Source organism: Nomia melanderi, chromosome 11, assembly GCF_051020985.1.
Source record: "Nomia melanderi isolate GNS246 chromosome 11, iyNomMela1, whole genome shotgun sequence".
In the NCBI taxonomy this organism is placed as follows: Eukaryota; Metazoa; Arthropoda; class Insecta; order Hymenoptera; family Halictidae; genus Nomia; species Nomia melanderi.
In genome coordinates, this window is record NC_135009.1 from 11144891 (window position 1) to 11160352 (window position 15462).

The 15462-nt window shown below is 43.5% G+C and overlaps 1 protein-coding gene across 2 annotated transcripts; it reads left to right on the top strand.

The window, feature by feature from the left end:
- The first annotated feature begins 323 nt into the window (after positions 1 to 323).
- On the top strand, positions 324 to 14903 carry LOC116430651 (uncharacterized). Of its 2 annotated transcripts, XM_031985102.2 has the most exons (6): positions 324 to 475; positions 1831 to 1876; positions 3012 to 3242; positions 3458 to 6206; positions 6282 to 6513; positions 6591 to 14903. In XM_031985102.2, the coding sequence occupies exons 1-6, from the start codon at positions 419 to 421 to the stop codon at positions 6597 to 6599; spliced, it is 3324 nt and encodes a 1107-aa protein (XP_031840962.1). In that variant the 5' UTR covers positions 324 to 418; the 3' UTR covers positions 6600 to 14903. The 2 variants fall into 2 exon arrangements, with proteins under 2 accessions (XP_031840962.1, XP_031840961.1); XM_031985101.2 differs by having other exon boundaries at positions 6282 to 14903.
- The last annotated feature ends 559 nt before the right edge of the window (positions 14904 to 15462 follow it).

A 15462-nucleotide genomic window follows, 5' to 3' on the forward strand; every position in this document is an offset into this window, starting at 1 on the left:
GTAAACGATACCATTAGGGTACATAGGCGTCCCCAGTAGAAAGTTCGTGGATGTAAAAAAAGACAGGTGTTACGCCACTGGAACGAAGTGCAGGGGAATGGATAATGTGCAGAATACGCTCTCGAAAGGGAGCAGGACCGCAGAGCAGTGCACGCAGCAAGCCAAGATTGTCAAGATGGATGCTCACCGCGGACGGTACGGAGTATGGATTTTGCCGCGTGATTCGTGAAACACCGAGCTCGCGGTTGTTGTCCTGTGTGGAAAAAGTTGGTGAGCCGGGAAATGCTGTTATCCATGGTGTTCTGAGCGTTGTGTGTTTCTACGGTGTCTCGATATGCAGCGTTGAGTAAACCGGAGTGCTTTTACATAGTGATGAGAAAAACACCTAAAAGCAGTGTAGCAGCAGCGGCCTTCTACAATGGTGGATAATAATTGTATTATTGAGGGAAATGTCAAATTTCGCGACGGCAAAAAAGTGAGTAGCACCGATCGAATTTTCTGTTAATTACGGCTCACCTTTCCCCCATCCCAAGATCCAGTCAACCAATTAACATAAATCGGATAATTGCTGAACTCGTTCTCCGTCAAAATAATGCCGCCCAATCTTTTCCCGAGGATTTATCGAACGCTCTAATTATTTTTTGTGTCTTTGCGTATACTTTTCATCGACGAATAGATTTGTGAGCTCGTAATTCGATCTAAAGTCGTGCTCGTGCGATACTCACCTCGGAGTCACTTGAGCACGATATGATTATAATTATGAAAAAAATTATATAATCAAACGAGAAGCATAAACTCACATGTATTTTGAACGCACACATGTGTTGTATATGAAACTCGTTTTAATAGATGAGAAATTAATTGCCTTTTGGTGTGGCATGATAATTAAGATTAGATGAACATCAATTTAATTAGTAAAGTGTGTTTTCATGTGTGTGAGTGTGGATAAACTGAATGTTCATGTAGGTCTACCTTTTACGTGTTAATTACAAAAGAGCAACCAAAGAAATATTCATTTTCTCAAAGATTCTACTACTTAAATTTAATATATTCAATTTTATAAGTACTACATTTGATATTGTAATTGTATATACATCATTAATCTATACATCAAGTCTAATGAATAATGTTTTGGCTATACTACTAACATCTGAAATAAAACTGAAAATCTTAGTTATTTTAGTTTGACAATAATATACAAAAATTACAAAATTCATTATCTTGAATATGAAGAACAACTGAGTACTTGTTAGTATTACACTTTGTCCATTTAATTTGTATGTTTCAATAAATGTCACTTGAGCATTAAATATTTATGCACTTAGGGCCCCATTCAAATTTAAATACAATGGCCAACTTTTTCTCCCATGACCAAGAAGTCAAATTAAGGTGTCCTGATCTGATTTCAATGCGCATTTCAATGATTAAGTAGTTTGTTGAAAGCTAAAGGAAGTTAATGGGAAAGAAATGCAGAGGCATGAGGCTATAAAAAAAGCTGGGTCAGTTTCTTTTATTTACATTGGGGGTCACTGAAGAAGTCATTCAGATCAGAAAGGGTAGAAACTCTTTTATTTTTATCATAGAGGGGTGCATAAGGTTTAAATGGATCTAAACAAATATGTAATACATGTGTACGATGTTTTCCTATGCAGGGTTCTTTATGTAAATGAGCATAATATTTTAAACAGGGGCTGTTACATTGTTTATTATTACTAGTAGAAACTAACAGGAATATTTCATTGTACTCATTGTACACCAATATCATATATACTTTTTTTCTTTTAAGTCAAATTGACTCAGGACTCCATTAAATCTTTGTTTTTCTTTCAGTGGAAGTCAAGATGGTGTGTTATGAGAAAACTGTCACCAGTTGCAGGTAAATGTCTTTCTCATGCAGTTTAATAAATTTATTGACATCCTTTGTAAACTATAGACTCTAAAATATAGAAATGCAATATTTTAATGTTATCTTTGCATGCATATGCAATTGATAAACAGTGTGTGAAAGAACCATAGATAACAGACAGGAAATGTTGCACATGCCACCTACAACACTGTTTGTATTTGCTCTTGATATCATCTCCAACATGTGAAGGCACTGCCTTTATTATGAAATACACTCTACACAATGATTCACTGTGTGCACCTTATATCTTAATAGTGAAGTTCTCAGTAATTTTATCTTATCACGTATATGCTGAACTTTATATGGTCTAAGGGTCTGATTACAAAATATATTTATTATCTGGAAAGGCAGATGTTGCAACATTTTCAGTATGCTGTGGCAAAGCAATTCTATTTTCTACCACATTCCTAATCCTATCTTCTGAAAGAATTTCCCTTACTTGTTATCAGCATGAAAAATCCCTCCCTATGGACCTTCCTAGGGTGGCAGCTGGCACATCTGTTACAGATTGACTGCCTGAAGAAACAAAAAAATTTCCAAGAAGAGCTTTGCTTCTGGCAATAACCATTAATACCTGAGCCCTTGTAACTTGAGGATATTTTAAAACTTGGGGACACCAGTAGCTCATAAATTTTCCTTAGGGAGAATTAGTTAAGTGTACATAGAAGGGGCTAAATGGATTTCGTTCGTTTTCCACGTCCGAATGACTGTATTAATAGCGTGCCGTATCCTCCACGCACACAATAAAAAACATTTTCGTTTCATTCACGAATAAATATTGATCCATGGCTTCGCTTAAAGTTTACTTTCTTTTTCTTCGACGAATGAATAATTAAGGGATCGATTATTTTTCGAAGAGTATCAAGGGAATAAAATACCCAAATTATTTTATCGAGTCGTTGAATTGCTAAGTTCATTATTATAATTACTTAACGTTTTATAATTTTTAACAACAACAATTAAACATTATTACACAACAAGATATACGGATGAAGATCATTCCGTAAAATCTATCACACGTTTTATAAAAACGCTGAGCTCTCAAATAATTCTGAAACAATCGAACATTCAGCTCATGGAGTGTTAATGAACCAAACAATTCCAGATTGTCTCCATTTACAACTGTACGGAGATAGCAAAGATCGATACAAGCAAGGCCAAACGAAAGCTTCCTTAAGCTTGCAACACTTTCTCGGCGTGGAGAGCGGTTTCACCCTCGATAAGGAGTCAAATACTATCGCTATAATATGTCAGGACGTAACAGTCGTTTTAGCCTTCGATACCAGAGAACGGCTGATTCAATGGCAAGTGAAGATCTCGAACAATCTGGGCGAAGGTGCGTTCTCCTTTAAAACAGGAAACATAGTTCGCGATTAATCCGTGAACATTATAAACGGACATTATTCAGAATTTATATCGAATAAAAATATAAAATACAATTAAAGTATAGCCTTTACTTATAACGTCGAAGAAGTTTCATTTTGCGTAATGATCTGCGCGTCTAAGTTGGAAATTCTGGAGCAGATCGCTGACCTTTCGCAATTCTTGCAGATCAACAGTTCCTGATACTGATCTCCACGGTGCCCTCGAAAGCGAAACTGACCAATGGACCGGCCCATTTGCACATTCAAGATCGCCGTTTCTGCATCACCGTCGGCATACCGCCGAGATTGGTGGGCATGTGGGAGATCGCGCACCTTCGGCGTTACGGGGTGGTGGAAGGGAGATTCTGCTTCGAGGGTGGCTCGAGATGCGGCCGAGGGGAAGGTCTGCACGTGTTAATCACAGATCAAGGCGAAGACATCGTGAAAATGCTGCAATTGGCGGCAGAGGGGAAACTGACGAAGAAGCGACCGGTTAGCAGGGAGCAAATGGCTCAGGACAGCCCGCGTCGTCAATTCTCCCGGTCGGAGACTAGGGCGAGCGACTTTTTCCCCTCCGCCCCCCTTTACTCGATGATGTACGAAGAGCAGTGCGACAGCTGCAAGAATGAGAGCTCACCCTATTGGTCGTCCGCCGAGAGTAGACAGCAGACTGAGCTCGACAGGGATTACAGTAGCAGAGACACCATCTCTGTCTCGGAGCTGCCCGACCAGCCGGGGGAGTGGCGCAGCTGTTCCCTCACTCGTCAAGGCACGTCCGCTTTAGAGCGGTGCGCTAGTTGCATAAGTAAACTAGGTACCGTCTCGAAGTCGTCCACGTTGGCGACGACCACTGGCGCGAGTAGCATAAGCAGCCCTGCTGGAACGATGAACAGTCTTGGCTGCCATTTGCAAGCTCGTACGTTGGATCGGTTATCATTATCCTCGTACAGCAGCAGTAGCCACGACAGCGATTACTCCGGCTCCCAGCAGCAGGTAGAATGCCATTGTTCTCAAACAAAGAGCTCGCAACAAACGAGCGTGCAGCGCGCGTCGCCCAGTCCGAGCGCGTTGCCGCCGAGGCCTCCAAAACCGTCCCAAAGCACTGCCGCGAAAAAGGCGAAAAAGCCGCCGATGCCACTGCCGAGCGAACAAATTTGCGTGCACTCGCGTAAGCAGCAGCTGGCCACACGTAACACTGCCCCTACAGCTGCTGCTGGACCGTACGAGAATTACGATGTGCCCAAGACAATATTGGCTCATCACATGCTGCTCGAACAGGCTCCGCAACCTGATCAGTATTATGACACGCCAAGGAAAATCAAAGAATGCCTAGCACTGCCAAAAAGTTATCCCAACTACGATACGCCGCAGGCTCCTCAGGCCGTAGTGTTACAGCAATGCGGCTGCCCGGCTAAGCTCACGGTACAGTCCCCCAGATCATCGGGCTGTCCTTGTCAAAATGTGATGAGTTGGGCAGGTTTCGTGCTGCCGTATTGCAGACGGGGAGCTGGAATCGAGCCGACGGGGGTGACCGTGCACCCTGTCAAGCTTTCAGGGGAGGGTAAGATGCCTGTGGTTAATGCGAGCGGGGAAATCGCGATTTACTCCACTGCCAAGAGGGCCAACAAGTCTGAAACTAGCGAGGACAAGATCAAGGAGAACTGTGACTGTCTTCAGGAGAACAGATCCAACAATTATGAAAACGTCGAGCCCGTGATCGACACTCAACCGGAGGCCAAACAAGCTAACTACGCGAACATCGATTTCACACAGTCCTTGGAGCATTATGAGAACAGCAAGGATCTGTTAACCAAAAGCGGAATATCTCAGGAGGAGATAGAGAAGTTCGCGGATCAGATCAAGGAGGAAACGCCTGAGACAACCGCCGAAGAGTCCAAGATATGCCAAAAATGTGGTCACCTAAAGGACAGAGAGAACGATTATCTGGTGATGGATCCTGAAAAGCAAACGCCAAAGAAACCTTTCCCCGGTTACCTACCGATGCAACCAGCTCACAACGTGTGTTCCAAGGAGATTTTATCGAGGATCTGTAGCGGCATAAAGAGCTCGAGCAATCCTGCGTTGTCCGGGTCAGCAATGACCGAGGGCGGGAAGAAGAGGTCCGACTCCAAGTTCCGTGTACCTGGCTCGGCAATGTTGTCTAGTCCGTACCTGCGACGCCGTTACTTCGATGGAAACGGCACCGAGTCCGGTGGTAACATCGGTCTGCTGTTGAGGAAACGATCTTACTCGGCGGAATCTGCTCACTACCTGGACGACGAGAACCATACGTTCCCGTCAACGTTGACGATTCACAAATGTTCAAGTGAAGCAGACAAAGCCGCTCTCGTGCAAGGAGACACGCATACATCCTGCGTCAACTCGGAAATAAAGATGAACCAGGACAGTGGACAGATGTCGATAGCCTCCCCTCAGCCGTCCTTCATCAAGATCCGACGATCCTCTTCGGTACCATCCAAAACTGGTCACAACAGAGACTCTTCTAGCAGTAACGATTCAGGTGTATCAACTGGATCTCTCAGTCACAGAACTGCCGAGTTCGTCGAATTCGAGTTGTCCTTGGCTCCGTCGACTTCTGCAAGGAAACAGAACGTCCTGTCAATCTATCGAAAGAGTCCACCGCCTACGTGCTACCACAGCAGCCTGCCAAGGAAGTCCAAGTCCAGCGACCCGCTTCGCGAGCTGTCCTTCCAATTCCAGAAGATCAAGATACCTACCAAGTCTTCGTCCGCCGAAGCTGATATACCCACGTGTATGCCCAAAGGTGCGAAGGGGTTCAACAGTCCTGGAGAAGTGTCCAGCACTCCTTACATCGACTCGCGAAGCACCAGCAGCGGTACTTCCGATATGTCTGATTATATCGAGACGTTGTCGTTGTCGTCACATTCCTCGTCCGACACGCCGGACAGTCTAAGGTAAGGATTCGATTAGAAAATTAATACGTTATAACCAATGACGTCGAATACTTCACCGTTGATTCTGTTTTTCAGATTGGGTGGCAGAGCAGTGGCAACGACGCTGCGCCCGCGCAGCGGAAAGGAATATTACAAGATAGACAGAAGCATTCTTGTTGAACAAGGAAGAACGTTGACCACGCCGGCCGCAAATTACGCGAACATTACCCCGGTACTCGAGAAAAGCGAGTCCCCGTCACCTGGATACATGAGCAGCTCTCCCTTCGAACAACCGCAACCGACTCGCGAACACTTTTTGTTTCCTGATGTAAGTAACGGTTGACGGAACCGTGAAGAGTTCACCACGGCCGTGCATTCACGTGGCACTTGGTTGACTTCTTCCAGGAAGCTTGAACACGGCAACATTGTTTGGGAAGAGAGCGGAAAACTTGAAGTTCCTAGGAATTCCAAACAAAATCAGTAAGAGTATTTACGTGTCTAGAAATGATTAATTGGGGCATCATGACCGTTTACACTATACGCGGGTATCTAGCGTATGAACAAATCATGCATTCCAATGCGGTTGCATTTACCCGATTCACCACATAGATATATCGTTCCGTCAGACTGAGGATAGAATAGATCTTGAACGGTCCAAAATCCATTATTGATCTACGTGTAGTCGACTCTCTTAACTTTCTTTGATATATATCTCATCGAAGTCTTCTTCTCATACTGAAACACACGCTCACATACACACACTTATACATACAGACGTACAGATACATGCATACATACACCACAGACAGATGAACATATATACACGTGAAAATCCGCACAATCAAAGGAACCTTTAAACATAAGAATATTCTTTCTCTCGTGACGTGTCTAGGTTCTAGCGTATAGTCGAAATGAAGTCAATAATCGAGATACTTCCTACAACGACTCAAACAATTTCTAAAATGTGCTCAATAAGAAAACTGTAATAGTTTGTATAGTAAGAATCCTGCCCTAGGATAAAATGGAAAAAGATGAGAGGCGAAAGAAGCGTGTGCATCTTACACTTTATATGAGTATATATCGTTTTTTGGATATGTTTTATTTTATATGGGTATACTTCTAAAATGAACTTAGGGTATTGTACAGCGGGTTATAGAATGCAATTCGCGACTCTGTGTTTATATACATATATACAGTTTAACACGAGACATCATGTATTTGCATTCTGATGTACAACCGGAAAACGTGGAAGGGACGAGAAGAGAGGAAAAAAAAAATAGACGGGAAAGAGACGCGATGAAAGTAGTCAGTTGCAAAGCATTCACAGGGTTTCTCAAACTTACTAGTTATTTTCTAAAGGCTAAGATATAACGTAATGTAGCCGTCAATGGTCTTCTTTCTAACGAGATTTATATATGGTGGATATTGTAGAGTCTCTGGGCAATCAAAGATGGCACTATGTATAGATTATAAAAGAACAAAAATATCTTTAAATAAGTCCTAAGGAATACGCGAAAAAAAAAATGGTGTAAAGTTCGAATTTATTTTTATCGAATTTTTACGGCCCGCGCGTGTCCGCGGGCCGGCAGCAAACGGTACTTAAATACCATAATACGTTCCCCGTATTATGACTTTGATTATCTATGATTTTCCTATTAGATTTACAGAGATCACGCAACGAATTAGTTGTTAATAGCGAGTCCGCAATATTATGTTCCCCGTTCTTTCGTGTAATATCGTAGGGATGGTAACTTATACGAAATATTTTTTAATTCGTACTTAAGGGTAATCTACTTAAATTGTTTCGCGCGTGAAGGAACCTATATGTTTATGAAATTCTTTACCAAAAGGAAAAGAAGCAAAAAAAGAGGGGGAAAGATAAAAAGAAAGAAAGAAAGAAACATAATACAAAACGGGAAAAAAAGTAATATTTATTTTTACTTCGACGGTGCAGGATGGATCTTTTTGATAATAAACTATTTATAACGTAGGCGGTTAAGGGTGTTAAGCGAACGACTCTTTAGGCGATCGCGTCTAGGTTTTAGGCCTGTTTCACGTGTCTGCACAGCTTCGGACTTTCTTTATGGGACAAAACGAGAAAAGTTGGCATGAAGGGGGGAGAGGAGGGGACGAAGCAAAAGATATAAAAAGCAAAATGTAAACGCGCCAGGCTTCAACCGCGCCGCGAATCTTCTCTCTGTGTGTATAATTATTCGTTTCCTCTTTTGTCTGGCCGCTGGTCCGCCGGGATCCCGATCCGGCCGAGCGATCCGACCGTGTAATATCGTTCGCGAATAATCTTTGCACCGCGGATAATCGAGTTTTCTGCAATACGCGTCGACGCGGTCGACGATACATGTGCAGTGATACTGAACGCAATAAATAGCAATGCTAGGGAATTATATGCTGATATTAAAAACGGGGCGAGGGGTGGGCGGGGGGATGATAGAGACGGTGAGCAGATAAAGGGGCGGGGAAAGGGGAGGAAGGAAAAAAAACGAAAGAAAGAAACAGATCGATATCGAACGTTTTCGCATTTGTGAGATATATTAAAAGCAGAATTGTTCTGTGTTTTCATATATATTATGCTCCTCGGAGCGGATAATCAAATCAGTATTCAGAATCAAAAAGATCAACGGCAACGAGAGCGTTTCGCTGTTCCCGTGTACACACAGGGGTTCATTAACCGTATGAAGTTAACCGGGAATCGTTTGCCTCGTACACGATACACAATACACAGCTGGCTTTGCCGACCGCAAGGAATTGTTTTCGTCGTGCCGGAAATCGAACGGAATTAAAATGGTAACTCGTGTAATGCGTACAGGGCGTTCCAGCGGACGTGTCCATTTAAAGTCTAGGAACTTTGTTATATCAGCTTGAGACTGTAAACTCGAACTATAGATTGTTAAGGGTTTAAAGGGACTCTCTCTTTCTCTCTCTCTCTCTCTCTCTGTCCAATCGGCCTTCGGGCCGGGCAGCTTGGAATTTCTATATTTAAAAACGGGGGAAGAAGATAAATAGACTGTAGACTAAACTCGATAGAGATATAAGAAGCTAATTTTAATACGATCGTTGTCCCTTTCGACACGGATATCGACGATATCTGCATACCAAAGAAATACTCAACGGATAGGGAACAACGGCGGAGATATTATAGACGAATCAGCGAATCGGTTGGAACGCCTTGTACAAAGTTTATTGCGTCCGACGCATTGTGGACCCCGGGGGTGCGTTCTCGTCCGTTAATCGAGCAAACTATCGCTGTAGCAACGCCACGCTTAATCCTTTTTCTACCACGCTCTGTTCGTTAAGCCAGCAACCAGGCCAGGTTACGTGCACAGTGCTCTTTCGCAGAAGGGGAACACGGTGGCAGAGAGGCGTGTAAGTACCTACGCCTAGAACGGTTTCACGGACCCGTGCGAATTGTAAAAGTATTAAAGTAGTATTAACACAAGACTGAAACAAAATCGAAAGAGAATGAAAACTGAATAATAGTCGCTGTGTGGTTCGAAACGTAGGGGAGTATCTAAAGAGGAAGCTAGACTATGTTAATTTTCGTCTCGCGAGCGCGCTCGCTTCCCACACCGCATCCCTCTTTTTCTACGAGGGCCCAAAACTTACGGATACCTTCGTTCGTGTTTCTTATTTCGCGTCCCTTGCTCCTAGAGAGTACGGCTCCCCGTGTCTTCAGCCGACAGTGGAAACCATCCGAGGACAACGAGACGATCGAGTCAGAAAGCGTCTCGTTGTCCTAAGGGTAGCTTTTCACGGGGATCGCGAACGGGTTCATCGATCGGCGAAGACATCGGAGCCGAGCAAGGGCCCTACGGATGATATATCGAGTAAACAGGCGTAGAAACGTAGCGTTAAGGTGAAAGAACGATCGACCTTATGAATTCTGTCACGTTTTTTAGATCGTACTTATTCCGATGGAAGGATTGTAATCTTAAGGTAAAGCCGACATTGTACCCCATTACTTTCTCGCGTAAATATCGTATTTAAGGAGGTTGATCGACAGGGAACCACCGTGTGGCGGTCCCAATACTGTTCGACCTAACGATTCCCAGCCGAGAACCGGTCTAGGAATTCGGGGTTCCTCTTCCGGCGACGCCGGCTGGAGGGACGCGGGACACGGCGCGTTTATTTGACCGCGCTGGGAATCGGTTCTATAAACACATGCTAGTCAAAGTTAAGTACTACCGTAGCGATAATATATTTTTACTGTAAAGGGGACTACTGCGTACTGGTCGGTAGCTGAGCACACGGCACTCCGGCTGATCGTTGTTTAGAGGAGAACGTTGCACATAGAATTGTTACTTCGACACGGGCATGGCTAACTTACTCTCGTCAGCGCCGGGCGAAGCTTAGATAGGCGTAGGCCGTAACGCGCGAAGCGTTTATTGATTCCCCGCCGGCTTTGCTTCGGCTCTCGGACGGTGTTAACGCGTTCGTTGACCAGCACCCATCCTCACTTTCGCTCGTTGCCTCTAACTCGTTCCATCCCCGTTTTAGCTGGACAGACGCCCCGGCGGCGAACGCGTTAACCGAACCAATACGAACCACCTATTAAACCTGTGGATCTTTATGCGTCGGTCGGATGACACGAAACTTTTCATCGGACGAACAAGCGTGTCCTTTGTCTTGCCTCTCGCGAGAATATCGACGAGGACAAACCCTTCGCATTAAGGTTCACAGGTGTTACAGAAACTTCGCGCGTTACGGTCCGGTACAGGCCATCGGCTGAAAGTTCGAAACGTTAGAGATCCGCTCGTCGACTCGGCTGGCTAGAAATAATCGCATTCACTTCTAGCTGTTCCGAACAGCTGCCTGTAAGAAAATATTAGCTCGAGTCAGAAGAAACTTCGTCCGTTCATCGAGCCACCGGGGACCGGCGAACGGAAACTTTCGGCCGATCGCTTCGCGTAGAACTCATCCACTCACCGTTCGCAGTCGTAATCCCTCCACTGGTTTAAGAAAGAAATGGAATTGGCCGAGGTCGGAGCGGCGTGTGCCAGGTCCCGGGCCGCGGAACAACCATATCTAAGAATTTACTAACGATATACACGATTACGAATAGCGAGTAACGAGTTTCCGGAGAGTATTATATATAAATATATATCAGCCACTCGTAGGACAAGTCGATTAACTCCAATAGTATACGTTTTGCTCGATCATAAACTATATTCTCGAAGTAACTTTTATTATTATCGCAATTTCCCCATGACCAAAAGACTATTATTCCATGGTACCAGTCAGAATGAGATTTATATTAACACTAGAACTACCAAGCAGTCAAGTTGACTTTTCAAAATTTTTCTATAGAAACCCCAAGACTGCATCTATCGACACTTCGATCACTCGAAACTTAGTTCGCGTATTACCAAAACAATTTCTTTAGAAATTTCTTAGAGAAGGATCCATTGTTTTCTCAATAATCGTAAAAGAAGAATTCAGGAATGGGTCATTTCGACCCATCCGGTAGTTCTAGCGTTAAATATCAAAAGTGAAGAGCCAATAAATCGCTAAGAGAGATATATCGCTTCAATCTGAAACTTCTAAAAGCGGAGTTAATCGATTTGCCCGGTGAACGGCTCGTACATATTATATATACACCTATACAAATCTATATAAAGCTCTCGTGTCATGATTTCTGTAAATAGTCGGTGTGTGGCATTAGGCGTACCGAGGTGTTTCTTTATTTTGTGATCCCGATGAAGAACCGCCGGTAGGCACGAGACTTTTTACCTGTAAATACGCGAAACGGAAAGCTGGAGGATTGGGGCCTAGGGGCTCCGCAGTGTGATGAAATGCGCTCGAATCGTCTTCGGAGCCATTACCGCGTTCGCGATTGATTCCGGTCGCGGTGTAATTGCACATTCAACCGTGCGATCATTGTTCGACGCGGCGGCAGATGCGTATCGCGATGATGTATCGTCGTCATTGATGATTGTTCGCGCGATACGAGCGATCTTGAAACGCTTTACTTGCACATACACGTACACACACGTACGCATACAACATACGTATACACAGATACCACACCCACCGACCGTACAAATACGAGCGGTACACGTACACACTCGTAGCATACGAACGTCAAGAGACACCGGGACGCGAAATTCACTTAAACGCCGTTCTATATCTATACACTTTGCATTCGATTCGGGGAGAGGAGAACTACGAATCGCATTAGCACGCGAGCAATACGCTCCGTGGGATCGATGAGGTCCGATTAAACGAGGATCGTACCCGTCGCGCGCGCGTAAATGGAATTCTAATGGGACGAAACGTCGAATCTTCTTCTAGCATAATTGTACGCGCCGAGGGAACCTTTTAACTCGGTATGATCTACGCTCGGACGCAATTGTATCCGTGATCGAAACGTTATTCTTACACCAGGACAGTGGATCGAACAGTAAATTCGCCGATGCTCGTTGCGACAAAGGAGACGCGCCGGGCTGCTCGAATAATTGGAGCGTCTCCGAGCGAACGTTCGAACTACTTTATTCCTGTTCGAGGCATTCGACGACTCGCAAGACCGCGAGCTGCCGATCTATCAATGGAATAACACCGAAACGCGTTCCGCTGTTCTGGTTATTCCGAGCGGCGCGGCGAAAGGTCGTTAATGGGTCGAGTCGGGTCCAAATGGAGCGATACTTCGTTTAATCGGCCGCGTCGAGTCGCGGAGCCTCTCTCATGTACATACCATTCCCGTAGACAGTCTGTTGATCATGTGTACTTAAAGGATCGCGAGCCATTCCGAGCGAGAACTTCTCTCGCGACGAAACCCGTGCCATGCTCCTCTCGGTTTTTAGCTTCGGTCCTGAGGAGACGGCACGGATCGAACCGATAAACGCTTGGACACTCGACGATTCGCGGCGAGACGGTGGATTCGTGGAAACCGGAGGAGGAACGTACGATATGTTTCCTTCGGGATTGCTCGAGAAACGAACGTTGACTCGTCAGCAGATCTTTCCGGTGTGGAAATTTTAATTGTCGATTCTGTCCGACATTCTTTCATCCAGGGTACAACGATGACGCTCTCCGCAGATCGTCGAACCCGAACCTCTTTTTATCGGCCCGCTGGGTTCATTGTCTCGCTAGGTCGTTACGTTCGAGTATGCTTGAACGCGAGAGGGAATTCCAGTGGATGATAAGGGCATAGCGAAGGGAGGGACAAGAAGAGACAGCCCGGGATCCGTTTACTTTGACAATCCGTTCTCGAGAAGCGACTGGGAAAATAGAGGATTCGGTTCACGTTTCAAGCCGTTAGATGCGCTTTGGAAAAAGAGTTCGACGAACTCGCCGCGCGGCCACCTGAGTTCTTGCCGTACGAGGGATCGGGGCGGAAGGAAGAAAGGAAAACGAGACGCTGCTTAACCCTTTGCACTCGACGATTTCTTCAAATATTATACTACTACAAATATTCTATATTCTAATAGAATATCGACGGGTTTTACGATTGATGTAAACAGAAATCGTACTTAATCCTTTGCCTTATGATCTCCTTCTTAACTCTGATCGATACGATCTTGTCATTAATGGTTTATTAGAAGAAAAAAGTTGTAGACATATTCTATGTCTATGTTTGCTCTTGAGTATAATAATTGATTATAAAAGAATAATATGTACTTTGAGTCCGAATGAATTATCTGACGCGTTGTTATAAGACAAGGGGTTAATTAACACGTTAAGTGCCAAACTTTGACCGATTTTCCGTGGTTATTTCTTTGTAGCAAAGAATAGCAGGGACAATTATCAATTATTTGACGTTACAATCCTTGCATTACACTATTATCAGCTTCGTTGTGTTATTAAACGTTGTTTTCAAGTAATTCAGAAGCGTCGGTCATCAGCGGCTGACATGGCACTTAACCTGTTAAGGAACAGAAGAGTTTCGTTACAGTATTTCATGTATTAATACATTATAGGAAATTTAATATTGAATACTGAACCATTCGATTGTACTGTATTATAACAGAGACCTAGTGTCCATGTTCGAGTGCAAAGGGTTGACACTAGAACTACCAGTAGAAATCACCGGTTTTCATTTCATTTTGCTATTACTGATATTACAAATATATTTAGTTTCTGAAATTATTCTCGAAATTAATGGTTTCACTTACTTAATGTAACGGATATCAGTAGAAAGAGTTGCGTATTGATTATATTGAATATTAGGTGGTTCTAGCGTTAAACGAAATTTTCTACACACGGATCGTGATCTATTGTCCGTCGATCGTTCGCGTTTCTTGGAAAATGATCGATTAATAATTGATTAATGGAATAATTCTTGACCGAAAAATAGTTTCAATACACGGAGGATACCGCGTTCAGTTTTCGAGCTTTGAAATTGCATCGCGGAAATGATCGCGTACGACTAGTTTCGTCGACGAGGAGGATCGTAATGTAACGTTCGACGTGAATCATCGTCTCGCGCGAGGATCGCTCGCGTCGGGACGCATTTCATCCGGGAGGAATCGAGTAGAATAGATCCGACGATCGGCTCGCATTTATAAAACGAAGCGTTTTTTTGTTCTTTTCTTTCGAGTAATCAAGGTAAGCGGGTGCGTGTGAATGAGCGAGAATGATTAAAAACGGAAAAATCATTATTATGTACGTTCGTAATTAAATTATAAAAGGAACTCATACACAGTTTGTAGCGACTCGAGTCACCGATTTATTAAGAAAGTAGAAGAAATAAAAAGATCAAAAGTACCGTGCCTGTCTGTGATTCCTTCAACGACCTTCACCCTTTTTGACACTAAAACTATCAGACGAATTAAAACGACTTATTCCTAATTTCTTCATTTTGCAATTATTAACACGTTGAATACCGCTCGATTTCATCGAGCAAACTACATAAAATGGAAAAAATAAAATATTAAGTCATTTGATTGAATTACATTATTATTATTGCACGTTCTAGCCGAATGACACTGCATTCAGTAGTATTATATATAATATAGAAATGTGTTCAAATAATCATCGTTTAATTGAGTGAACTATAGTATTTCGATTTGGTTGGGGATGGCATTCAACGTGTTAAAAAAATAACAGGTGTTTCTCTGAGAAATTATTAGAAAAAATTGAGTCAGCAATACACAAACTGTATTATAAATCAAGTCTCGATAGATGCACTCTTGAAGTTTCCATAAAAGAATTTCAAAAAGTCAATTTAACTGCTCAGTGGTTTTACTGTTAAACTCAAAAGAGATATCTTGAAATCTCAATAGATTTGTGATTCTCTCATCTCATGTGATTCCTCGAAGTCAAC

Bases quoted from the DNA above. Each gene is read 5' to 3' on its own strand.
- LOC116430651 (XM_031985101.2), top strand. From the start codon at position 419: ATGGTGGATAATAATTGTATTATTGAGGGAAATGTCAAATTTCGCGAC. The intron at 476-1,830 runs GTGAGTAGCACC...TTTTTCTTTCAG, and splicing joins AATTTCGCGACGGCAAAAAA to TGGAAGTCAAGATGGTGTGT. The intron at 1,877-3,011 runs GTAAATGTCTTT...AAACAATTCCAG, and splicing joins AAAACTGTCACCAGTTGCAG to ATTGTCTCCATTTACAACTG.